The sequence below is a fragment of the Pelodiscus sinensis genome, chromosome 14 (assembly GCF_052426305.1).
Source record: "Pelodiscus sinensis isolate ZL-2025 chromosome 14, ASM5242630v1, whole genome shotgun sequence".
Classification (NCBI taxonomy): domain Eukaryota; kingdom Metazoa; phylum Chordata; order Testudines; family Trionychidae; genus Pelodiscus; species Pelodiscus sinensis.
In genome coordinates, this window is record NC_143065.1 from 9,259,301 (window position 1) to 9,286,660 (window position 27,360).

At 41.6% G+C, this 27,360-nt stretch overlaps 1 protein-coding gene across 10 annotated transcripts in view; it reads left to right on the forward strand.

Annotated features, from left to right (window-relative positions):
• Positions 1–27,360, forward strand: part of MYO9A (myosin IXA) — a 309,520-nt gene that overhangs the window by 57,072 nt on the left and 225,088 nt on the right. For 6 of the 10 annotated variants that reach the window (XM_075897517.2, XM_089781943.1, XM_089781942.1 and 3 more), the window contains exon 2: positions 22,635–23,547. In XM_075897517.2, coding sequence (XP_075753632.2) covers positions 22,705–23,547 — 843 coding nt within the window. In that variant the 5' untranslated portion in view covers positions 22,635–22,704. Of the gene's footprint in view, positions 1–2,605; positions 3,193–20,854; positions 20,919–22,634; positions 23,548–27,360 lie in introns of those variants that run through there. The other 4 variants (XM_075897518.2, XM_075897519.2, XM_075897516.2 and 1 more) reach the window with 4 other exon arrangements.

Consider the following 27,360-nt stretch of genomic DNA (forward strand, 5'->3'; position numbering starts at 1 on the left):
TTAATTGAATGTATTGACTGGCTCTATTTTTGTAGAAATGCAGAAAAGCATTTCTTCCCTTTCCCGGTGAGATTTAGTGCTTTTGTAATGTGCTAGAATGACATCACTATACCTCGAAGCCTGTGGCTTACAAAGTACATTCAGATGAGCAGTGAGTATTTCCCAGTACTGTCCTACAAATCTTGCCTCAGCCCCACTCTGGAAGGACCACTAATGATGGAGAGTAATTGAATATTTGGCCTGTGCCTGGCTACTCTAAGACAGAGAACAAGGTCATTTTGTTCTGACAGTTGTGATTTTTAGCAAAGTTGGCATCTTACGATACTTCAGGGAGTTTCTAACTTCTTTAGGTGCTAAAAAAAGGTCATATTTCAGCCTCATTCTTCACCATGCACGAAAAGCACAGTGTTTCAGAGTTTGGTAGACACTAGGTTGTGGCACGGTGCTTGCATACGTGCCAGTGTCTGTTAAGTTTGCAGGGTTTTTCCATAGAATGCTTGGGTTTATCAGATATTTATTTATTCCACTTTTTGTGCCACTCTGTTTTCATCATACATCCCTGTGTTTAGAAATTTGTTTTTTTTCCCCCTGAGAGTGCTAGATTTAGCAAAAGTATCTGGCTTCTGTGTCACACAGCCCAATATTTTCAGTGTCTGCAGCTGTAAGTGGTAGCTAGCTGCATTACCTTTTGCTGAACTGGGCCATATGTCCATAGCACTGTTTTGGAAATAAATTCTAAATGACTTTTAAAAAAAAAGTTTGGTGATTTAGTATCTTAAAAACATTCAGACTCATTCTGACTAGAGAGATTGACTGAACAACTCATCCTTCTGGTCTGTTAGCTTCTAGACCTGAATGTAATAAACTCCCTCTTGCTCTTCCATAAACCCTGGTCTCAGATGCTACCCTGGGATTTCTAGGCATGAGCCATGTACTGGTCTTCTAGTGGCTCAACCCTCCCCCTTCTCACTGTAATAATGGGAGCTGGTTACTGCTGTGCTCTTTGTAGCACTCGAGTTGCAATTTTAGCTAAACAAGACATTTTCTACGTAGTCCATGGCAATGTGAGCCATTCAGTGGTTCTACTCCAAAAAGAGACATTGCGAGGTTCCATGTTTGTGTCTGCTCCCTTTACTGGTAACTGTGTCCTTTTTTTTTTCTTTTCAATTGCCAGCTAATGTTTCATTAACCAGTTTTCTGCAGGCCAGATTCAGTCATTAGATCTTTGCCACTGTGTTTTATTCACTGAGGTGAATAAAATAGACTAAAATTTAACTTTGAATTGGCATTTAGTTAACTATTTCATTTATGCATGGAGGGAGATGAGAATCCAGATCGCTATGTTGGCTGTCTAGTCCAGGGAAAACTTTTGTTTATAAAGTCAGCAGCTATGACTGAATATAAGCAGGGATCAGAACTGTTGACTTAGATACCATTATTTCTACATAGTTACTTTCCAGAATAGAAATAGACTTTACATTTGTATTAATTCTCAAGGTTTGATGGTTGCTTTGTAACCTCTTTTGTTTGGAGGAAAAGGTTTGAAGGTAAATTTGCCTCTGTTTCTCAATACATTTTTGTTGTCCTTCTATGTAGATTATAATGGCCTTGGTGAAGTCTCAGATTGTCTTGTGTAACATGAAACTCACCGACTTTCAATAAATAAACTTTTGCAAGTACAGTTTTTAAAGATACATTTGGTTTGTAAAAAATAACAGCCTGTGGGCTCTTAACCATGCAGATGTTCATTTGTGGGTTGAATTCACATCTGAGAATTATTTGGGGAAAAGCTCCCAAAAAGGTAAATAAGTGGTGCTATACCTTAACCCAGAGGTTAACTGATCACATGCTCTGTTTCATTCATTCCAGAATTAACTAGTTGTGAAATTTACTATGAAGCGAGCTACATTTTAAAACATTTTGAAAGCCAATCTCAAAAAGGGGGTAGATTCTGTTGGATGGCTTGCTGAAACAGAGTATCTGTTCTAAGAGGATGAGTAACAGTGCTATTTGTTTGCATTTGATTACTAATGTAACCTTCCCATGGCATGAAAGGAGCTGTGGAAAGCATGCATCCATGTTTGTCATACCCCTCTTAATAGCCTTTGTGTAGAATTATCCAAAAGGTGAGGGTGAGGCTTTGGGAAATAAAAGAGAATTACCAGTTTAAAAGTTTCCAGGGAAGCTTGGCTCATGATAGTGAGTAAACCTCTGGTGTCTTTTTATAAACCTTCCCTCTCCCTCCCCCTCCACCTAACAAACTGCTTTGGGATTCCTGCTTTTTCTTATTTTTTAGGGTTTTGAAGTTGCTTCATAAGCTAAATTAAGATTTGAAGGTTGGGGCATATGGAGCACGTAGATTTGCAGAATCTACATCTTAGTTGAGTATATATGCTTAACGTTAAGAAAATTGTTCTAATTTACTCAGTATGCTAAAATTTAGAGCACCGCCTAGGTATTTTCCTGCAAAGGAATTTTCTATGATTTTTTTTATCATATTTTATTGTACTCTGTCAGCTGTGTAGAAATACACTATGCGATTTATGATGCTGAGCTCGGGTGAAGTGGGTGGATCTTGCTAGGAAGAAAGGATAATGCATGATGTCATCTCCTCCTTCCTCATAATATAAGACTTAACTCCAGCCTTGTGCAGCTGACAAGACTGCAGCTATTTAATGGAACATGCTGCCGAGGGCTGGTCTGCCTTTCAGATTTTTTTCCTGTGGTACCGTTCTGTGAAATAATTTGCCTTCCTATTTCAATCTACAGCACAAGCTGCAGACAACAGAAAGTGGTGGTGAGATGGGGACAAAAGGCATGTTTATTTCAGAGGTAATTGAGAGCTGCTTTGGATGGTAACGTGCAGATGTTGAAATCTATATGAACAGCTGAAGGATTTTTTTTAAGAACTTGGGGTTTGCCAGAGCTGAGGTGGTGCATGTGAAAGTAAGAAGTGTCATAAGACAGAGCGTGGAATTGTGGAACTGGCATTTGCAAAGAAGTTGAAAAGAAGAAAAGCTTTATACACACAACTGCTGCTGGGGTTGCTGATTGTGCTTTTTTGTGAAGGTTATCAGCGTTTGAGAGTCCACAAGGAAAATATATCAGCAACTTCGCTGATGGGAGTGGAACTAATTTCATTGCACGGTGATGACTGGGAACTGATCAGGACAGAGACAGAAGACTTGGAGGGTACTGTAAAAGTATACATTTGTTTAATTGATTGTTGTGATTGCCATACAGATGTTCAAGAAAGAGGAGAGTGGCACTCAGAGAATGACGCAAGAAATGTAACAAAAAAGTGTTTTGAGAGCTAAGTATTTTTAAGCTAGATGCATAGGAAGATGTGTTAGGTGTCATTGCCAGTCCCAAATGTTCAAAAAGCCCGAATGAGGCCCCAGAAAAGTCACAGTTGGCTTAAAAATAATTATTTTTAAAAATTACATGGGGGGGGGGGGTTTGGGGTTTTTCCCTTGTGGTTTTCTAATCTTTAGGGGTATATATTTTCATGCTTTCTTCCACATCCACGAGGTCTAGAAACAGTTTTAAAAATGAAAGCTGAGATTGTGTATTCACATAACTCCAGGGAACTGAGCATTTAAAAATAGTGCTAATTATTGCAAGATATGCAATCAAATCATGACCTGGGAACACTTGAAATATTTTATTTAAATCTAGCAGAGATTGCAACAAAGGTACAGTTTAGAGAACTTTATCATTAGAGTGATTCGAAAATATGTCCAGTTCACTATGGATTATAATTGAGACAGATCTGTACTATTGGTGTAAATAAGGGAGCATTATTTTAGTGACATTTTTTTATTTTGTCCAAGCACTACCCAACTCCACTGGTTAATTTAAAATCCTTTAACTGTGATCTTTGATATAACTGACAAATTAACAGAGAACAGTCACTTAACCTGATTTCTTGAACTTCAGTAACCTTTTGCAGAGTAAATTTTGTGGAGCAGTTTTTATGTATTGTTTCATCATTTGTAGGGTTGTTTGATTATTTGTTTTAATAATTATGGCTATAATCCTTTGTAGACAATACAATAAATCCAGTAGTTTATTCCTTTGTGTATATAAAATAGACTGAATTCTCCTTGGAAGATTGCCTGATTCTCAGTATACAGGCCAACAAAATGTAAATTACATACATTTTCAAACTGAGTATAATTGTTGTAGAACATCTCTCTTGGGGGAAGAAGTTAAAAGAAATATTTCCAGGAGCGTGTAAAAATAGAAATCTAGAAAGTAATTCTTTTAGCTGCTTTGTTTGATAGTATTTTTATAAAACAATGTAAATGACAGATATTTACCTGTCATGTATCAATATAAAATACATTTGATAAAGAATTTCATAAAATATTATCCCCATAAAACTATAATTTTCATTTTATTTATTTTAGACACTTAAAAATTAGAGATTTGCCTGTGTTCAGACCAGTACCATACAAGGATATTGTATCCTTGTGCATGCCACTCGGCACATTACACAGCCAGATTTGTATCGCTTCACCTGAGTACCTTTATGGTTGGGTTAGGGTGCGTGCATGTGGTTTTGTTCCATTTCTCTTCGTTCCTTAAAGTTGTTGAGCTCAGCAGGGTAGAAGTGTCTTGTCCCTAAAGTCCTGCAAAGCTCCTAATCTCTGAATGTAAGAGGTCCCATTTCCCCATCTCCTGCAGAGCTCCTGAGAAGCTCAGTTTCCCTCTGAGTCTGAGGACCAGCGGTGTTCTGTATGGTAATTCTTAATATACGTAGGGCTTGTCTACACTTAAAATGCTGCAATGGCTCTGCTGTAGCTCTTCAGTTAAAAACATTACCTATGTATTGATGTAGGTATTCCACCTCCCCAAATCGGGGGAGGAGGAGGTATATTGATGAGAGAAGTCTCTCTTCAATCTAGTGCTCTGTTGTGGGGAGGAAAGGGGTGGGGAGGAGTTAGGTCATGTTTTGCTCAGAGGTGGTGGGTTTTCACTGAGTATAGTTCTACCAACCTAATTTCCTTATTTAGCCCAATCCCAGGACTCTGATTCAGCAGAGCATTTAAGCAAATGCTTGAATCCTTTCCTATTCAGGAAAGCACTTAGCACATATTTAGCCGTAAGCGTATACATATGTATTTTGGATAGGAGTGGACTCCTGAATCAGGCCCAAATAGATTTGTCAAGGGATGTTGTTCTGCTAAGAGGGTCAGCTGAAGATCCCTTAGAAGGATCCTTCAAAACACAATAGAGAACATTCACTTTTATAAAGACTCATCTCCCTGACTACTGAGAAGTACTGGTATCCAAAAGCAGATTCCACTTTCGTTACAAGAAGCTATTCAATTAGAAAGGGTTGAAATTCACATTGCAGAAATAAACAGTTAAAATTCCATTCATGTCCAGTACGTAAGAGTTATTTAAACCCATGACTTTTTCAAGCACGAAGTAATGTTTTTGTCTGCAGTCCATGATTCTAAAGTAAAATGACAAGAGAAGTTTATTTTATAAGAAAAATAGGGAAAACTAGCCTTTTAGTCTGCTAGCTTTACCCCGGAGTCAAAAATGCTTCTGAAGTGTGATTATGGAAACTGTTAAATATTTTCTGAAACTACTGTAGCGTCCTTTACAGTGCGCTCTGCCTTTCAGTCTGTGTGCGCTTTTAAAGATTTGTATTGTATTGTTTGGCCCTGGAGGTGGAGACAAAGGTGGTGTGTGTGTGTGTGTGTGTGTGTGTGTGTGTGTATGGGGGGGGGAGGGTGTCCTTACCTCTAAGCATCACTACTCTCCATCCACGCCTGGGGCCTCTCTCTTCACTTTTGAAGTCCTCAGCAGGAGTGGTTCATATGGAGAGAGGACCCTGTTTTATTTCATTCTTTGAGGATCACAGATCTCAATTCTTACATGTTTAGTCAAGGGGTTTTTCCTCTAATTTTTTTTATCCTCACTGGAGCTGAACATTCATATCAGACATGGGGAAAAATGTTCTTTATGATACTTATGTATCACCTAAATGACATTAAAAGAAAGTTAAGTCAAGCATTCAAAAGTGAGAAAACATTAAAATTAAGGTGGCCGTGTAACGTAATTCAGCCCCCTTGTGCGTATATAAGTATTGAATGACATGATCATATACTATTTTTTTCCACAGGACCTCAGCCTTATTCAGTATACTAGATGGAGAGTGTTCACTGAATGAGCAGCTATTCAATATTTAATGTTATCCTCATCATTCAGTGATTGTGGTCCCATGCATTATTCACTGCACCCCATCCAGATCCTGCCCGCACTGAATATAAAATTATTACTTTTCTATGGTTTTATATTGAGTTCTCATTCTAGCATCTTAATTCATTGCAAACCTTAAAATCATATCTCTACACTCCTGTGTGGTGAGCTGATAGTGTTACTCCCGCTTTACCTAGGGGAATCGAGGCACAACAATTAAAACCAAAATTGATTCAAACTGAGCACATGCATTTAATTTACACTTTGGAACTCTTGGGCCTGCTTTTTCAGAGTACAGTAAACTTCCGATAATCCGGCACCTTTAGGACCCAGGGGGTGCCAGATTATCAGATATGCCGGACTATCAGAAGGGGGGGCTATGAGGGATCTGGAGTGGGGTGGGAGGGGATGCCACTCCGGACCCCTCATAGCCCCCCTTACGATAGTCCGGCTCTGCCCTAGGCATCCCTGATTCAGCCACTGCTTGTCAGTTTCAGCAGCAGCTGAATCTGGGATGCCTGCAATAGAGCAGCTGGGGTGCTGCCGGGTTGGTCCCACAGCGCCTAGGGGCGGCGCTACGGCACCAACCCAGCAGCACTCAAGCTGCTCTTGGGGACGCCTGGGACAGAGCAGCTGGGGTACTGCCCGGTTGGTCCCGTAGCGCTGACCCTCGGGGCTGCGGGACCAACCCGGCAGCACCCCAGCTGCTCTTGGGGACGCCTGGGGCAGAGCAGCTGGAGTGCTGCCGGGTTGGTCCCGCAGCGCCGTCCTTTGGCGCTGCGGGACCAACCCGGCAGGACCCCAGCTGCTCTGCCCCAGGGGTCCCCGAGTCAGCTGCTGCTGAAACAGATCAGCGGCTGATTCCAGGAAGCCCCGGGCAGAGCAGCTCTGCCCCGGGCTTCCTGGAATCAGCCGCTGATCTGTTTCAGCAGCAGCTGACTCGGGGATGCCTGGGGCAGAGCAGCTGGAGTGCTGCCGGGTTGGTCCCGCAGCGCCAAAGGACGGCGCTGCGGGACCAACCCCGCAGCACTCCAGCTGCTCTGCCCCAGGCGTCCCCAAGAGCAGCTGGGGTGCTGCCGGTTTGGTCCCGCAGCTCCGAGGGGCAGTGCTATGAGACCAACCCGGCAGCACCCCAGCTGCTCTGCTCCCGGCTTCTCCGATTCAGCTGCTGGTCAGTTTCAGCAGCAGCTGAATGGGGGAAGCCTGTCCGGCTGCCCCAGCACTTCCGGGTTCCTGATGGTGCCGGACCATCAGGAGTCCCGGAGCATTGGATGCCGGACTAATGGAGTTTTACTGTACTTGGGGGTTTACAGCACTTACATATATTGGAACAGCGTCCCATGGATCTCAGGTGCCTTTGTCAGTTTTCAGAACTTCTGAGGTCTGAATTGCATGGGTCTCTCAAACTGAGCCCTAGAGAATGGGGAACATACGGTGGCCACCTATGCACATTTTGCTTTATGACTTGCCCAGCATCACAAGACACTTGGTGGCAGAGGCAGGGATGGAAAACAGTAATCTGGGGTGGCATTCAAACTGCCCGAAATAAAGCCATCCTTTCTGTTCCTGCAGTCTCCTGCCTCATTTTCCCCACACCTTTCAACTAGAAGTTCAGATCCGGGGCCCTACAGCAACATTCACCACACAATGCTTTTTCATTCCCCGGAGCACCGTCCATCCTATGCACATTTTGAGGCAGGTAAAAAAAGTTTGTGATTGGATTAAAGTTTGTATCACAATGCACACATGCAAGGGCGCTGAATTAAGATTGCACGGCCAATCTAAAAAGTGTCCAACTTTTTTTTTTTTAAGCGAGAGGATGTAATACTTTCTACCCTCCGCTTCTGCCCTCCAGCCTTCCACTCGGAGGAGTCAGTTTACTTTTCTTCCACTTCCTCTTACTTTTTGCACACTAGAAAAAGTGCATGAGAGGAAGTGAAACAGTGAGGCTTTTCCACTTAGTTTTTTATGTGTTTTGTACATGCATGCATCCTCCTTCCCCCCCATCATTGGAAAAATTTATCAAAATACAAATATGGTTTAAAAAGTGAACAAAACTAAAATATTTGTGCAAACATTTTCACAAATAAAGACCAGTTTTGTACAACTCTACCTGAGATCGGTTGGACTAGGCTAAGGCAGAGAGAGCATGAAAAAGGGTTTCTTACAGGAAAGCCCATGACTGCTCATTGTTACAGTTTTCAGCGTGAGAGTTCACAATCCTTTGCTACCTGGCTCCTTGCTGATCAGCCAGGCTTAGGAGGTCAAATTATTTTGCTCTCCCTTCATGCCCAGCCAGCCAGTATGTTGTGTAGGATATCTTGAGCCCTACTCTCGGAGCATATTGCACCTCCAGACTGGGTGGGCTTCAGTAGCGGTACAGGGGTGGTGCTGCTGGGCAGGATTATAGACTTCAGTGCTCTGCTTGTTCAGGGCAGGAGAGGTCAAGAAGCGATCTGAAGATCTTTGCACTCAACAGCTGGAAATCCATTGGTCTGGACTGAAAAATGCTTTGTTGTAGAAACCTGATTGACATGTAGGGAAAATCTCTTCTGTCTCTTAATATAGGGCAAAGTTGGTGTTCCTTCTGGTGTTTTCAGGGGTGTTGCTGGCTTTGCTGTGAAACAGTCTAAAAATGTCATCTCTTTTGGGGGATGATATCTGCTTTAAATTATGCTCACTAATTGATATCTATTCCTCGTCAGTTACGTGCACTATCTGAAGGGGTTTGGATTGTGTGGGGTATCTCGAGGATCAGAATCAGTACCACATCTCATTGATGCCAAACCAACTTCACTCCCAAAGCGGTGCTTGAAAGCACTGAAATAGGTCTTTTTAAATGAAACCAAATACAAGTCCAACATGGATTAGCTGGACTAGTATTTTAAAGTAGTTAGAAAGAAATGTGCTATAGCATTTGGAGGGTTTTTTAAGCGTAAGCAAGTAATGTGTATCCTAGAGAGAAATCCAGAAAACAAAAATTTCACTGGAAGTAAGGATAAAGAGATCCTGCTGACACAAATGATGAGTGATACAAGCATTTAAACATGTCTTATGGTTTGACATCACAAGAGCCCTGCAATGGAATTTTAGCCTTAGTGTACATGCTGTTGAGGGTGCATAATTCTATATGTTCGTACGGCCCCAAAATGACTAATGTCACTTTTGCTGTTATGTTCTCAAAGGTCAAATATTTTAGTCATTAGTTTACATCATCAATGGGACTATTGTGTTCATATGGAACATTTTATCGAGACAATACTGGAGGCTTCAAGAGGAATTCATATGGCAAAAATATATTTTGATGTTTATATTATCAGACATTGAGTTAGATTTGGAATACAGAAAATCCCATACTGTTGCCCTTCTATGTTCCCCAATCATGCATTACCTTTAGATGATCTAATCTTGCCTCAGTGCAAGGACTAGATGAACTCTTGTTTCTGTGATTTTTACATAAGCCGTCTTTCTGTTTACATTTTTACGGCAGAACATTTTTTTATTTGGATTCCTTTAAATTGATGATAATAATAATAGTAATTCTCGTTAATAGTGATACTTCAGATAGAAAGATGATACATGCAGTTCAGTAAATCACAGCTTTTCTATTGACACCTTATATGCCATACATAGTATAAGTTTTGTTGCAATTCTATAACTTTGGTACATAAGAACAGCCATACTTGTTTGGACCAAAGGTCCATCTGGCCCAGTGTCCCGTCACCTGACAGTGGCCAATGCCAGGTGTCCCAGAGGGAATGAGCAGAACAAGGAATCAAGTGATCGCTTCTTTGTTGCCCGTTCCCAGCTTCTGACAAACAGAGGCTAGGGTCACCGTTCCTACCCATCCTGGCTAATACCATTGATGGACCTAATCTCCATAAATTGTAGCAGCAATGATCATAATTTAATCAGACAATGACACAATCATAATGAACCGAAATGAAAGCTTTTGTGCATGTGAATGAATCATTTATGCTCTGCAGTGAGTTACAAAAAACAATTCCTTCAGAGGAATGCTGAGTGACTTTATATAGCATGACTAAAATTTGGTGGTTCTGTCCCATCAGAACCTCAAGATGGAATTAATTCTTTGTAGCCCTCTGCAGATGCTTTGTAGCTTAACATCAAGGGCTATTTTTAAAATTTGAATAGCCGCATAAATAACCAAAACTTACATCGGTGCAGCAATCTTTAGAAATCACTAGAACAGTTAAGCAAAAAGACAATATAGTGTGGATTGTATTAAAATTAATTCATTGTGAGTTAGGCCTTGTGCTGGCAGTATTAGCCTAGAATTAATGCAATACTTTTCTGTCTCTGGAGTCTTAATGGAATTGTATAAATATCTAAGAGTTCTGTTGTGGTCAGTCAGCATATGGAGTTCGCTGTTAAATGATTCAAATTCATATCTGCAGAGGATAAAATATTCATGGCGGAGATTTCTTTGCATCCTGCCTGATCACTTGACTTTTGCTTTGTAATCAAATAGCTATTGGAAGGAGTAAAACAACTTTTGTCACTCATCAGTTTTCATTAAAACACGAACAACCTATCACTTAGACCGTAATATTTGTACATCACAATTTCTATTAAGAAATCACTTTTTCTTCCATTGGAAATGCAGCCCTCTAGGATGGAACATAGAGAGTACTTTCATAGCACTATCACTGTCTGTAAGTTGAGAAAAGCAAGAGATGACCCACTTGTGAAATTCTGTCCATTTGAAACTGCAGTAGTTCATAGATTCCAAGGCCACAAGGGATCACTATGATCATCTTAACATCTCTTGTATGACACAGGCCTATGCCACAGAACTGCCCCAAAACATCCAATTTCAATTTAAAAATGGTCAGTGATGGAGAATCCCCTTTCACCTCTGGTAAGTTGTTCCAATGGTTAATTTCCCTCACTGTCAAAAAATGTACACCTTATTTCCTGTCTACATATATCTCGCTCCAACTTCCAAGCATAGAATCCTATTATGAGAGCAAGTGCGGATCCACATCTGATCTGCATCCGCCGGACTCAACTCCTCATCTGATCTGGATTTTACTTGTATCCACACAACAGAGCTGGAGGGAGGGAGCATGGATGAGCAAAGGAAGGGCAGGATTGTGCATGGAAGAGTCAGGTAGCATGCCAGGGCTCTGCAGTTCAGTGCTCATCAGGCAGGGTCAGCACTCAGCCCCTCCTGCATGGAGAGAGAGAGAGAGAGTGCAGCTTCTTGAGTCCTTTCCCTGCCGGCAGTGCAGGGGCCTGCTCTGGCTTCCCCCACCCCCTCCACGGGTATTTGTTCCACTATCCATGGATATATGTGGATATTGCACCCTTTTCTGCTTGATTGAAGGCCCAGAATTTAATATTTGTTCTTCAGTGTTTAACGTTAAAACGTAAAACTGTGATGAAAATTTACTAGTCTATTAAATGGTACAGATCATCCTATAGATTTTTTTCTATTGAAGTATTTATATGAAAAAAGTAAGTATTAACTTGGTTAGAATTTTAACAGGGTTCAAAAAAGAGCTAGATAGATTCATGGAGGTTCAGTCCATCAATGGCTGTTAGCCAGGATGGTAGGAATGGTGTCCCTAGCTTCTGTTTCTCTGGAGGTGAGAGACAGGGGAGGGATCACGTGAGGATTACCTGTTGTGATCCCTCCCTCTGTGGCATCTGGTATTGGCCACTGTTGGCAGATAGGATACTGAGCTGGATGGACCTTTGGGCTGACCCACTATGGCCATTCTGATAGGGTGTCCGGTATTGGCCCAGACAGTCTGGTATTTTCGCCTCCTGTCCGGTATTTTCTGATTTTTTTTTTCTTTTTAAACGGACATCTAAAATGTCTGGTATTTTCTGATTTTTTTTTTCTTTTTAAACGGACATCTAAAATGTCTGGTATTTTCTGATTTTTTTTTTCCCCTGCCAGGAGGCAAAAATACTGGGCACCTGGCAACCCGACACATACTTAGTAATTGGGTCCAGCCTCCAGGCCCAGACCCTCCAGAGGAGCTGTCTTCTGGCTCGGAGCAGGAAAACAAGATGGCCGCCGGCAAAAAGCCTCAACAGGGCCATGCGGTTTTTTTTATTTAAAAAAAATTTTTTTTTGCTTAGTAACTCTCGGGGTCTTTTTTTCCCTCAACAACTGTGGCCTCCCCCTTTTGGCGGGGGAGTGGGGGTGTTTGGTATTTTTGTTTAAACCATCTGGCAACCCTATGTTCTTATGTTTGAGTTAAGATTTTTAAGAGGAGTGACTTCTGAGTAGCTTAATTCTTTGGCCTGTTAATTTGATGCACATTTAAAGCCCCTGACTTTCTGAAGTATGAACAGCCTTTGAAAGTCAGATCGCTTCAGTATAGTTATTTTTAGACATCTTAGCTTTTTAGGGTAAGTTGTTATAAGTTTGACTGTCACATGAGCATACATCTTATTCATGAGTGTGTGGTCAGATTGAAAGTTCAGTTTCCGGTTATAAAACTGAATGAAACTCTTCCTGGAACAGAGCATGTGTTCGAGAGACTTTGGCATGAGAAGTGTAACAAGGACATGATGCCTTTCTCTGTTTGCATCATTGGTGGGAACTAGCTGTGCAGACTGATACAGTGGCTAATTGGAGATAATAATAAATTGAGAAAGGATTGGTCTGATTATTTTAGCATTGAAAAACACTCATTACAGCATCTGTTTCCATCTCAAGAATTCCTCTAAAGAACAAACTCCAAAACCTTTCTGAATGATCATTTGCATACTTACTGTATGGTAAACATTTTTAAAGGCCTTAACTATGGCTTTAAGTTTCTGTTTTACTGATTTTTATAAGAATTATGTAGCCATTTTTTTTTATTTTCAGAAATATATAACTTGGGCATAAAATCCACTCTTTTGGAAAAGATTGATTCATTTCGTTAAGAATGTAGCCTTTTGAAACTTGGCTATACAAAATGACTAGCTGTTTTCAAGTGAGATCTCCTTGTATAAAACTTTGCAGGCTTGTTTCAGTATATTCACTTATATTAGATGGAGTGTAAATTCTAATCTACACTAGAGTGTGGTATACTAATTGTGTGGATCCTAGCTGGTTTATGTTAAAAGTTGCTGAGTGCGCATTAATGTAATACGGTTTGAAATGGCGCTATATCTGTGTGTACTTGGGAGCAGAGGTCATGTCTTCACTACAGGCTGGATTGATGGGCCATAATCACTCCAGCAGGACTTGATTTATCATGTCTAGTATAGATGAGATGAATCAATCGCCAGCCACTTTCCTATCGTCTCCAGTACTCCACAAGAATGAGAAGAGGAAGCGGAGTCAGCAGGAGAGCCTCAGCTGTGGACTTACTGCTGTGAAGACGCTATAATAAGCTGCTCTGAGCATGTAATTTTCAGCTACATTATTCATATAGCTAAAGTTGTGTAACTTGGGTCGATGGCCCGTAGTAGTGTACACATAGTCTTAGGAACTTTTAGTGTGCATCAGCAGGGTCCACACGATCAATTAGCTCATGACACACTGCTGTGCACTAGAATGTATACCTCAACTAGTGTGGATCCAATGTAAACACAATGTAAACAAGTCCCTAGATATTTTATATTCTTATATGACCCTTCTAGCCACAGGTTGCCTATCACTGCATTAGAATAACAGGTTAATGAGAACATTATAGTGAATGCTAAGAAAAAGTGGGTACACAACAGAACATGAGGGTAATGAACACCATGCAAATTATGCTAAGCAGCTTGTAAGCAAGGCTTTGCATAATCATACTGTAGTGTATTGAAACCTGACCCTTGCTAGTTCTCATGGGCTTCCTTGCTGATAAAGTAACCTTCCCTTGCCTAAAGAAGAGAGGAACAATGGCACAGGAAAAGCTCCAGTTTCCTTCCCTACTGTGTTAGCACATGCTAGGCTATTTACTAGCAAGCTACTCCCTCTAGCAACAGCTTTGATGGCAAAAAGTTGTGTGTTTTCCTTATGCTTGAGGCAACAGCAGTGCTGAGTTCAGCAGTGTTTGCATTTTTGTGATGCTGTGTTACAAAATATTGGGGGGAACATTTTCCTAAAGTACGTTAGAGCTGCAAAATGTGTTTATGGCAATCCGTTTTCTTGGTTTTTAGAAGTGCTTGAGTTTTCATGGCAACCATGCAGTATTTTCTATTCATCTTTTCAGGAATTTTTTATCCTAACAGTTTCCTGTGTCTGTTTTGTCAGTCTGAACATCTGTTACAAGTTATTGGTGGATAGGTGTTCCAGACTCCCATTAACTCTAATATAGGTTAAAGGGTCAATAATGGGAGGATTTGATACTTTTTCTTGGATAAAGGGAAGGTGCTTCACTAGTCTTTGCTTACTTAACTCTTACTCGCTTTTGTGAGATGTATTTTAGGATATGTGTATGCTTTGTCTTTGTCTACACTATACAGCTTTTAACATCACAGCTGTGCTGCTAAAAATCTGACACTGTAGCTGCTGTTTGTCAGCTCTTTTGCCAACACAACACTTCCATCCCTAGCAAGCAGTGTTCATGTTCTTGGCATGAGAGATCTCCCACTGATAACACACTGTTTGCACTGGTACTTGTTGATGCAAAATTTGTGTTTCAAGGGGTAGGGGTTAGTACCTCTGAACACCAAAAGTTTTCTTGTTCAATTGCCAGTGTAGATACAGTCTTAACATGCTACAGCAGCACAACTGCAGCACTTCGGTATAGATGTTTCCTACAGCAACAGGAGGGATTTTTCCATCACTTCCCTCAGATGTGGCAGGTAGGTTGATAGAAGAATTCTTCCATCAACCTAGCACTTTCCACACTGGGTATTAGACTGGTGTAGCGATACCTTTTATGGCTATTGATATTTCACATCTCTGGGAGACATAGTAAGTAAGTTTTCAGTGTAGACAAGCCCTAAATCAATCAAATAAAGAGAATTTATCTTCCAACACTCTCCCCTCATCAGTTCTAATCTTGACACTAGTCCTTTCTACTTTTTTAGCCATGCAATGTTTGTTGATTTAGTTACCACCTCTCAAGGAGGTGGATTTACTACAGCAGTGCAGTGGTGCTGCTGTAGTATTTTACGGGTAGATGTAGCTGAGTTTTGGTGATTGCAAGTTGCAGCTGTCACAAATGGAAGGGAAAAGGAGTCCCTCATGAATGACCACTGAATGGTGCCTCCAGAGGCCAGCTCTTTCTCATTTGTGCCATCTGAAGCCCTTCATATCTGAAGAGAAGTCTGGCTGGGCAGTAGGCAGGCCACGAGGAAAAAAGGTGATATTTGGGCCTCAGCCTTATGTCCAGGTGGAAAGTCCAGTGCAGTGAGGGTAGTCAGAAATCTCCTATAATCTTCGCCTCCCTATTTTATCCCCTTTCGGGAGATGAAGGGAATTCTCCAGTAATTCTCCCCCCATCAGGGCCGTACTGAGACATGTGGGTGCCCCTTCAAACAGATACACTCTAAATACATTTATTATCAACACTTTTTTTTAAGTTCAACATTTATCTATTAGGTACAGGGAGAAATTTGAATTTCTATTAAAAATTGTAAACTGTAAATTTTTATTCAAAATAAGGAATTTAAATATATATAATTTACAAAGGAATAAGACGATTAGCATAGGCGCTGCTATTACTCTTGGAAATGTGGAAGCAGCATTGCCTATGAAATGAACTTTGTACAACTTAAACAAGTCTCCCCTGGAGATAAATCACGTGTGCCTATAGGAGTTGCTGAACTAGGATGAGGGCTTTACAAAAACTTCTGTAAAGTGTCTGAAGATGCATATCTGAGTAGGCTAGGTGCTTAACATCTATTGACTTGTGATAGGAATTAAGCACCTAATCTCTGTAGGCACTTTTGTGAATCTTAGGTGCCTATGTGCATCTTTTGGTTCCTAAATACCTTTTTAAATGTGGCCCAAGATTGATACACACAACTCAATTTCAGCCTGGTGTATACCTCATGGAGTTTAATTGATTGTGATCACTCTTGTTGGGAGTCAGGGCAGGTTTTGGTCTACTCTGTACTCTCTTGTTAACAGAGATGAAAGTAAGGCAGTGCACCACTCCCAGCTAGCTGGAGTGCTTAGCTGCAGAAGGAGGCGGGGCATGCTCCCAGCTGAGCTTCTGGGGCTCTCCTGGAAGGTGGCACATTAAGCAGCAGGCTGGTTAAAGGAGCTGGCTGGGGGGTGCTCCCAGCCCAGCTGGAGGGGGGTGCAGCCTCCCCTGGCTGAGCACAGGGCAGCTGGGCTGAAGCAAAGAGAAGCTGCTGCCCTGCCAGCTGGCAGTGGTTTTAAGCTCAGGTGCATCACGCTCCATGTGGGCTGGAGGCTCAGAGGGGTAGCTGCCTGATCAGCTGGCTGCAGTGTTTAGCAGAGGCTGCACTACACTCCAGCCCATTGGGGGGCTTTCCCTGAGCTTTAAACCATGGCCAGCTGGCAGGACAGCAGCTCCTCTTTGCTTCAGCCCAGCTGCCCTGTGCTCAGCCCGGGGAGGCTGCACCGCCCTCCAGCTGGGCTGGGAGCACCCCCAGCCAGCTCCTTTAACCAGCCTGCTGCTTAATGTGCCACCTTCCAGGAGAGCCCCAGAAGCTCAGCTGGGAGCATGCCCCAGCTGGCCATGGTGCTCAGCCAGGGTCCACCCCCACACTCCACGTGGGCTGGAGAAGCAGAGGGAAAGCCCCGAATCAGCTGGAGGGAGCCTAGAGGACTTGGCCAAATGAAAAAGAGTCAGCGCCCTCATGTTAACTCACCGCCCCTCAGGAGCCACCAAGTCTCCACACAAGAGCTGGGGCTGCAGGCGGGATGCAGCTGGGTGAAGCAGCAGCCGTCGCCCTACTGCGTTCCATGCGCCAGCCCTAGAGGCACCTGCAGGTGACCCTGGGTGTGTTCTAGCACCCCCTCATAGGATGGCGCCTTGGGCAGCTGCCCAGCTAGCCCATGCCGTAATCCGGCCCTGCCCCCATCTGGGAGGATTTGAATGTGGCATTCCTTGGCGCCCATAAGTGGTGCTCCATTGAATAGCTAGCTTGGTCTTTTCAGAGTGATGCGTGAGACCCCTCCCCTGAAGACCAAGTGTACCGTTGCAATGTTCCCAGCTCATGGTGTGCGAGGGAGAGGGCCTGTAGTGTCTAGTTAATGCTAATTAGTCTCAGGGCTTGGTTTACCATCTTCAGACAATTTTCTAACTCTGGGTTAAAACTTATAATTTTAACCAAGCCATATTTATCTTACAGTTTGTAACTGTCAAAATAATAAATGTCCCACATCACTCTTATTTTTAAAAATGCTTGATTTAAAAATTCTGCTCTTCCTATGGCAAACATTTAGTACCTAAATTCAGTTCTGCCAGCATTTGGTTTTGTCCTTTGAAAAATTTCATTTGCTACCAGGGTTTAGGAATTGAAGAGTTTATAGTACAGTTTGTAAACTCCTAAACTATTTACATACAGAATAGGTGCACAACAGATAAGGCATTCCTGTCTGAAGAAAGAACGGTCATATTTGGAGAACCTCTGATAGATTTCAAGGTCAGAGAGAACCACTGTGAACACCTAGCTTAACCTTCTGTATAACACAGGCAACAGCACTTCTCCAAAATAATTCGAAGAGTGCATGCATTAAGTCCACAAATAGATAAATAATGACCAGAGCTTCCAAAATTAAACATGGGCTTTCCTATTCCTTGTACTGCAAAATCTAAAAGTTGTGGTTAGATTTCCAGTGAAATAAGGGCACTTGTACCCCCTCCTTTAGCCTCCTCAAAGATCAGCATATTGGTGTATCAGTTCAAAGAAATCTTTGGTGTAGACTGAGTCATGCTAATCTTATAAGCTGCAGCATGTTTGGTATAGACACATCTGTACTGATTCATTACATCTCATTTATGAGTCTGTAGAAGTGAGTTGCGGTTTTCTTTAGCTACATGGATATAGTTTTATTTTGGAGTACTGGGATATTTGAAAATTTTACTCAATGTTCTTAAAACACATGGCATTGCTAAAAATGTGAAGTACACAGGGTTTATATAAAGCCAGTGTTCATGGATTATACCGTATCCAGTCTTGTCTTTTTTCATATCTTTATCATTTTAATTTACATATCCAAGCACAAAGATATGATTACATATTTATCAGAGTGATACAATACCACCACCTGCTTGGACAGTATTCATTTTGGTAACTCATCCTCTCTCTAGACAGAGGAATACAGCAATGCCATTAAGTGAAATGACTGTTTTCCTTTGCATGGATAAATCACATTTTGTCGTAAGAATACTTCTAGTGTGCTTGGATGTTTTTAAAATCCAGAGAGAGAGAGACCAAACATTGGGAAGTACCTTGTTAAACCTTACTTCTGTGCACCCATGATTGTGGAAGGCTCTTTGCAAACACTCCACTGATTTAAAATAACACATCTGTAAAACATTTCTGGCACTATTTACAAATATTAAACTGCATCATCTGATGGAACATGAGTGTGTGTAGCTGAAGCTACTTTTAGGGTTTGTATAATTCTGTCACTTTAAAATTGTTGCAAGCCAGTTGTCCCCTCTGCTGCATATTGCTAAATTAGAATTTCATTGGATGCTTCTAGCTTTAAAAGTAGCACAGTGAAACAGATTTCGCAAAGGTACAATTCCAAGATGATTGACATTTTTGCAGTCCAGAAAACCAGTTCTTGACTCTGTAGACTGCCAAACCTTTCAGGTTATAATATTGTAGCTCAGTTAAGCAACTCTCTATTATGACATACTACTGTGTCAAAGTAACACAGGTTCCTAAATTCATTCACAAATTCTAAGGCCAGAAGGGACTGCTATGATCTAGTCTGACCTCTTGTATTACAAAGGCCATAGAACTTCCTCCAAAGAATTCCTTTTGAGCTAGAGCATGTCTTAAAAAAAATTCCAATCTTGATTTAATAATTGCCAGCGACAGAAAAATGCCTCTCTAAAAATGAATAGAAGTTGTCTAGGGCCTCTTACAGACTTTGTTGCAGTTTATGGGGAGCCTGTCAAGCTTCAAGACCTCGTGTTAATTAGCCAGAAACAGGTTAGCAGATCAAGTTAAACCCTAGGTTTCCCCAGTCGTAACGTGACCTGCTAACTTGCGTGGAAACAACAAACTGCCTTGTCATCACTAGGATTGTAGCTTGATTTACTTACCTTGTGCCAGGTAATGTAAGAACATACTTTATTTCCCCTAATGGCAGATATTCCTGCCAATGGAGGGTTTGAAAACAAACTGGGTTCAAAGTTCCTACTGGCTAGTATATTTGTTTTTATTTTTTTAAAGGTATGGCTAATCCAAAAATCTAGCTGTATGTGCTTTTCCAGTATCAGAGGGGTAGCCGTGTTAGTCTGAATCTGCAAAAGCGGCGAGGAGTCCTGTGGCACCTTATAGACCAACTGAAGTGTTGGAGCATAAGCTTTCGTGGGCAAAGACCCGCTTCGTCAGATGCAGCTTTTCCCAGTACATGATGTGTATTCTGAAGCAGTGTGTGCAGCTTTCACAGTTTGTTAGAATCCATGCCAAGTATGTTGCATGGGAACAAATTGATATACTGTGTTCTTCAAGCCTGTATCTAGGAATGTACACTCACGGAGATATTTGACGAGAGTTGAATAAGTAGATACAGCATAAAATAATACTTTGCATTTCTGTAATACCTTCCATCAGAGGATCCGAAAAGCCTTTTATACACTTGAATAAATTCAATGCTTTATCACCATTGTGAGGGAGGTGATTTTCTTATATCACACAGTGATAAAAAGAGGCAGAGGTACTGCTGAGTCATGCGAAGTTGAGCAGTTACTCTGGTATGGCCTCCTGCAGGCGAGCCATTGAATTATTGCTCCCTTGCTGGACGATGGCTGTTGAAGGTTGTTTAACCTGCCCCTGCGGTTACTTTACTTGGTGTTGTCCCGGAGAAGGGGGCGGGAAAGGGGGGTTAATGTGTGGCTCACAGTATGTTTTAGTGACAGCTATACAACACAATCTCATAACTTCATATGCACTAGAGATAGGCCTGTTTAGAGAGATCAGTGACTTTCAGCTAATCATAACCTTTCCCTGATACCTTACATGGCATGTTTTATATGCAGTGTCAGTTCTATACAGGTGAGGAATATGGGACTCCTCCACAGTGTAGAATGTCACAGTGGTATGCCGGGGCAGGCTGCAGCTCACAGCACTAAGGAAGTTCTAAGCAAAGCTGCAACTCACGGACAGTGAGGGTCAGGCTGCCATATGCTAAGTCTACGCTTATACTTGAAAGCATCGCTGTGGCGGCGCTTTCATTTTAGAAGTTTAGCCGAAGCCATAGTTTGGCAGGTCCTTGAAGTGGTCTGTTTCACCAGGAGCTGCAGAGCCATTCAGAATTGGGAGAGCACAATGCTTGCTTGAAGCTGCCATCCCACCACCAGCTCCTGGGTTGTGACTTGTGTACGGTGCCTCTTACAGAATCTCCCCATGTTCCTGGGCTGATTGTGGCCCAGACCATAGAGAATTGAGATTATCTTGGGTGGTACTGAAAGGAAATGTAGGACTGAGTGGATGACTTGATTGTGTGTCAGGAAGTATGCCACAATCTCAGGAATTATTTTTATCTTTGGCAATATTTTCTGTTCTTTGAAATCAGCCAGTGTGTGTAATGCGCATACTTCCATAGACTCAGACCGACTCGCTACAGCACACGGTACTTAGAGGTAAGATCTGTTAATACTGTAAATAAATTGGAGAAGGAAAGGTAAAATCGCTAACATACACCCACGCAAGTGCTGTCAACTTGCAAGCTCCCCCATTTTCTGTCTGGAATGTCACAATAAGAAATGAGTGTCTGTTTCTGTGCTGTGTGAGAGTAATTTGGCTGTATATCCAGTGGGCAGTAAAAGGGTTGAGTTAGCTTCATGAACGTTGATAACTCTCTGCACTATTTGAAGCATTTAGAGGGAAAGGAGAACTCAGAGCTGGGTCTTTTATAAAGTAATTGCTTCATGATCCAGATTTGTACTCCGTTTACTTGTTTCTGTCTTTTTTTTTTTTTTTTAAGATGTGGAGGGGGACGTAGGTTAAGATTTTGATTATGGCTGTAACTGGCCAACTGAGAATTGCCCATGGGAGTTTAAGATGGAGCACAGAAGCCTGAGGTGGTCTCCTGCACCCGCTCTGTCGCTGGCCACCTCATCTGGGAGTAGAAGGTGCATCAGAATGGAAGTTCTGCTGCATCAGCAAACCCTGGACAGTTTTTTCTGTTTGTGAAATGCCTAGATTGCTGCTAGGTATTATAGAAAAACTAACATGGATTTTTTTTTAACCAAATTCTGTATTTGTGAGCATCTTATGGCAAGTCACTGTTTGCCAAAGTGGTAGTGTATTTACATCACGTGAGAAATAGTAAGCTAGCTTTCATTTTGCTTTGGCACTGAAGTGAGTCTCAGTTGTAAAAATGTCAATATTGTTATGAGTGAAATTAGACCTCATGAAAAACAAGGAACTAAATTATTTTAAATAGTCTTATGAGCAACCTGCCAGTTTCCAGAATCCCTTAACAATATCGGACATACTCTTATTTTGATTTGAATGCTATCTTGTGAAATGTGTGTTGGAGAAAATGTATGTTTCATCATCTGGATTGATGACGAAAGCAATTTCTTTTCTGTTTAGAATATCTCTTTATTGCAGCAATTTGAAGCTGTTTAATTTTAAAAATAATAATAATTCTGTTATACTGACAGTAGCCCAAAATCACACTTAACAGATATTAAGGGTCATAATATCCTCACAAGGCAGATATTTTTAAATGCCTTTTACGTGTGAGTAAACGGATGCCCAGATACTTGTGAACCATTAAAAAAAAAGAAGATAGTCTCTTTGTTTACTTTAACTATCCAAAGAATGAAAGCACCAAAAGTACAAACTCTCAAAAGTGAGTTAATTTGTAAAACTATACTGTTTTGTAGAATTGATTTTGTGCCACCATCGCTTGGGACCAAAAGTAGCTATACCAATCACAAAACACACCTTTCTTCACTGACTGTGGCCATAATAAAATGCATTTAAATCTAGAGATCTAATTTCAAATCCCTGATGCCCTAGAGTCTTGGTAGTTCCTGCAAAATCTGAAGTGATCTATCCTTGAGATGATCAGATTAGAATGGAGCCTGAAATTACCACCATTAGCACAGTAAAGGTGTTCTAGCTGCAGTTTTCTTGAAAGGATCATGATATTTAAACTGCTTTCTTTCCAAATGGCACCTTTGGAAGACTCAGTTACTTTTGTAAAAATCTGAATAGTATGGCTGAGGATGGTATGTAGCTGTTAGATTGCTTTACCTTTTCATACAAAGTGCATAAGTATATTTAAAATACTTGTTACTAAAAGAAATCCCTAAATCTAAAACATTTTTGTCTTGATTTTGTAGTGTTGATGTCATGCCGGCACACTGGACCATTCTAAAGATGCACTGCAGGTACTGATGGGAAGGGTCCAATATGAATGTAAATGATGTTGGAGGAAGACGACGCTTTGAGGACAGTGAGTTTACACTACACGTATACCCTGGAAGCATTGCTGAAGGGACCATTTATTGCCCCATTACTGCCAGAAAAACTTCAACAGCTGCTGAGGCAATAGACTCTCTCATAAATAAACTGCAACTAGACAAAACAAAATGTTACGTGCTAGCAGAGGTGAAGGAGTTTGGTGGGGAGGAATGGATTCTCAATCCGACAGACTGCCCCGTCCAGCGCATGATGCTGTGGCCCCGCATGGCCCTCGAGAACCGCCTGAGTGGGGAAGACTATCGCTTCCTTCTGAGGGAGAAGAATCTAGATGGGTCGATTCATTATGGCAGTCTCCAGTCCTGGCTCCAGGTGACCGAAGAGCGTCGCAGGATGATGGAACGTGGATTCCTCCCTCAGCCGCAGCAGAAGGACTATGACGATTTGTGCAGTTTACCGGATTTAAATGAGAAAACGCTCTTGGAAAATCTCAGAAACCGCTTTAAGCAGGAAAAAATTTATACCTATGTAGGCAGCATTCTGATCGTTATTAATCCCTTCAAATTTCTCCCCATCTACAATCCGAAGTATGTCAAAATGTATGATAATCATCAACTTGGGAAGCTGGAGCCCCATATTTATGCTGTGGCTGATGTGGCCTATCATGCTATGCTCCAGCGCAGGAAGAACCAGTGCATTGTGATATCAGGAGAAAGCGGGTCAGGGAAAACGCAGAGCACAAACTTTCTGATTCATCACCTCACTGCTCTCAGCCAGAAGGGATTTGTCAGTGGAGTCGAACAGATTATTCTTGGAGCTGGGCCAGTGCTGGAGGTAAGATTAAAGGGGCAGTGACGACACAGCCATTTTTGATGTGTTCTAAAACAAATAGTTCTGATTGTATATTATCGGCTGGGGGGTATCTGCTAAAAGATAGCAAGCAAGACTACAGCATTAACAATAACAATATTTAGGTGTGGACCTTCTTCAAGACCATATAAATTTAACGTTGTTGAAAAAATTCAGTTAACAGTTACTTTGTGAAGTAATTAATAACATACTTTTTCACTTTCGCATGCTATAGCAGAGCTATAAAATAGTGAATTTTATTTTCTAAAATCCTTGGTGATCCCCCCCCCCCCAAAATTCCTTTCAATTAACAGCCTTAATTACTAGAAGATTTAAAAATTGAGTTTACTACACTCAGTGCATTGGTATTGTTGCTTCAAACTACTGTAAATGTTTACAGTTAACTTTATTGGGTTTTTTTATAAAAAGACTTGGACAGGCTTTAGGTTAGAAGCCTTGCTCCTCCTTCCCCATCAGTCAGAAAAATTAATGTATACACGAAAATGTGCATGTGTGGTCTGTTGGCAGATGAAAATTTTTGTGAAGAAAAGAAATGAGGTGAGCTGGGCAGGTAGCTCTTCAAGGGCCTGCAGGTGTCCATTGTACTTCAGCTGTATACACGCCCAGAGTTGGAGATTTGTCCCTAAGGACTGATGCAGTTAGGGTGACGCAAGGCAGCTTATGTTGATCTAACTATGAACGTGTCTACACTTAGATTTTAATCCTGCTGAAGTAACTTCCTGAGACATTACCCACTGTACAGCCTGGACAAGTGGACAGCTGCGTCCCCTCGATTCTCTAGCCTTGGGTGCCTTTTCTGCTGCTTTGTTGTGAAAGGAATCATTCCTGCTTGGCTCACCTATAGCCTCCAGCATGTAAACCACTCCAGCTATATTGCATGAGGTGCTGTAGCCAGTTACCCATGAATTACATTGTGGGCAACACCAGCAAATTCTCACTCCCAGGCTTCCCCCAGAAATGTCTATCTTGTGTTGCCTAATAGCTTCCAGGAAAAAACAAGCTGTAAATGCTGTCATTTCATTAACAGAAAAGGGTACGCACAAATCTTCTTATCCTAAATGAAGTTTGTCAAGTTCTTCAAACTAAACATATGTTGGTTTAGATAAAACATTAAAACAAGTGAATTAACTATGGAAAGACAGGTTTGGGGTGATTATGAGTAAAGAGGCATAGACATTAGGATTGGTTACAAAGAAATAAAAGTTAAGCATGATCAGTATCTAACTTAACAATCTAAATGCATTCAGAGGAAAGGTTTCTCTTACCACATGTTTATAGCAGTTGGGTCCTGGCTGAAAGAAATCCAACCAATCCCCAGTTTGATTCCCTATTCTTCATGTTTGTTTGATGCTGTGGGTAGAGATGGAGGGAGAGCTGTAATCTGTGGAGTCAGCTCTTATTACTTAGAGTTCTTAGAAAATAATCTCCTGCTGAGGTTGAGGAGACGACGTCTGTGGGGGCAGGTATCTCCAGTTGTCTTTGATAAAGTGTACATTTCTCATTCATAATTTCCTTCCAAAGAATGGCCACTTCACTAGCTGATGATCCATTTGATTTTGGTGACGCCTGGCCGAGGCATCATTTTGCCTTAGAAGCCAGTTGGTACATGCTTTGTATGTGGCTCTTCTTCCTTTTCAGATGACCGGAAACTGTGCTGGAGTAAGGGGTTTTTTCCTTGAGGGGAAAAAATTGGGGTGATTTTTGTTGTGAATTGAGTTCTGTGTTTTGTTTTTTTTCCCAACGTAGGGAGGTTTTGTAGTGTTTCCTAAAGACAGTCATATTTTGGATTTATTTTTTTCCTTTGGAAACTTGTTCTGTAATAGGATCCATTCACCTGAGAATCCTTGGTCAAGGTTGTCATGGGCTTCAGACAGGGTTTTGTAATCTGTCCCTTTCCTGAGTAGTGCAACAGTTTTGGCATTTCATGGAATGTGTTCACCCGTGTGGCTGAGACCTATTCTAGTAACATCTTTGAGGATTGGGATCAAGGCAATAAGTTGATAGCTAAGGAGAACCGGATGTCTGAGAGGCTGGAGTATGTGTTTTATGTGTGTGTGGCTGCCTAAATTATGGAGTAGGGGGACGTCTCCATTTTGCAAAAATTCGCCTTTGCTTTATTTTCATACTCAGCTTCAGATTCTTAGTATTGCAGTAATCTGGTCTGGAGGTGACAAATTCATGCATCACTTTGGGCCAGTCTACATCTGGGAAGATGGGACTAAATTTCCAACAAACTGGACATAGAATCCTAGAATACTAGGACTGGAAGGGACCTTGAGAGGTCATCGAGTCCAGTCCCTGCCCTCATGGCTGGACCAAATACTGTCTAGACCATCCCTGATAGACATTTATCTAACCTACTCTTAAATATGTCCACAGATGGAGATTCCACAACCTCCCTAGGCAATTAACCACCCGGACAGTTAGGAACTTTTTCCTCATGTCCAACCTAAACCTCTCTTGCTGCAGTTTAAGCCCACTGCTTCTTGTCCTATCCTCAGAGGCCAGGAAGAACAATTTTTCTCCCTCCTCCTTGTGACACCCATTTAGATACCTGAAAACTGCTATCATGTCCCCTCTCAATCTTCTCTTTTCCAAGGTAAACAAGCCCAATGCTTTCAGTCTTTCATCGGTCATGTTCTCTAGACCTTTCATCATTCTTGTTGCACTTCTCTGGACCTTCTCCAATTTCTCCACATCTTTCTTGAAATGTAATGCCCAGAACTGGACACAGTACTCCAACTGAGGCCAACTTACTCACAACACACCTATTAATGCATCCTAGAATAATGTTTGCTTTTTTTGCAACAGCGTCACACTGTGGACTCATATTTAGCTTGTGGTTCACTATGACCCCTAGTTCCCTTTCTGTCGTACTCCTTCCTAGATAGTCGCTTCCCATTCTGTATGTGCGAGTCGGATTGTTCTTTCCTAAGGGGAACATTTTGTATTTGTCCTTATTAAACTTCATCCTGTTTTACCTCAGACCATTTCTCCAATTTGTCCAGATCATTTTGAATTAGGACCCTGTCCTCCAAAGCAGTTGCATCCCCTCCCAGTTCGGTATCATCTGCAAACTTAATAAGCGCACTCTCTATGCCGATATCTAAATTGTTGATGAAGATATTGAACAGAACGGGTCCCAAAAATAACTGATTGAAAGAAGGCATCTCCATGATATGAGGGTCTTTGCGCAGATGCAGTATTGATTTGGAAATAAATAACCAATTTTCCCAATACTGTTGTTTATTCTAAAGTATTTGCTGCTGATTATGGAAGGTCTGTTGAACTGGGCTCTTAGTGTCACATTTACCAAGCTAATTGTACCTTTGGCTCCCTCGTGGACTCTGAGAACACACCCTGCTTAGCCTCAGGTTATCATTTCTTTTGGGTAGAATCATAACAGGCAACTGTGAGTAACTTAGTAGGTTGATTGATCTTCAAGTATCAGAAGTTCTGTTCTCACTGGGAGCAAAATCAGCAGTGACCAGACAAACTTCTTAAAGCCAAGCTAGAGCCAAGGCATTTGAAGAAAGAACAGATCTAAAAAGAGTAAACCAGTTTGTATGTATGCATGCCTGCCTCTCCCTATGGCTTACCAGTCCTGAGGAAGCTCATCTTCAGATTGCCTCCTGCCAGACCCTATCTTTGTGCTGTTCCACAGGACAGCTCCTGAAAATTGTCACCCCGCCCCCAGACTTTTAATTGTTTTGCCCTTCAATCAGTTAGTTCCCATCCTGAAAACACAGATGTCTCTTCAGATTGGAGTGAAATATT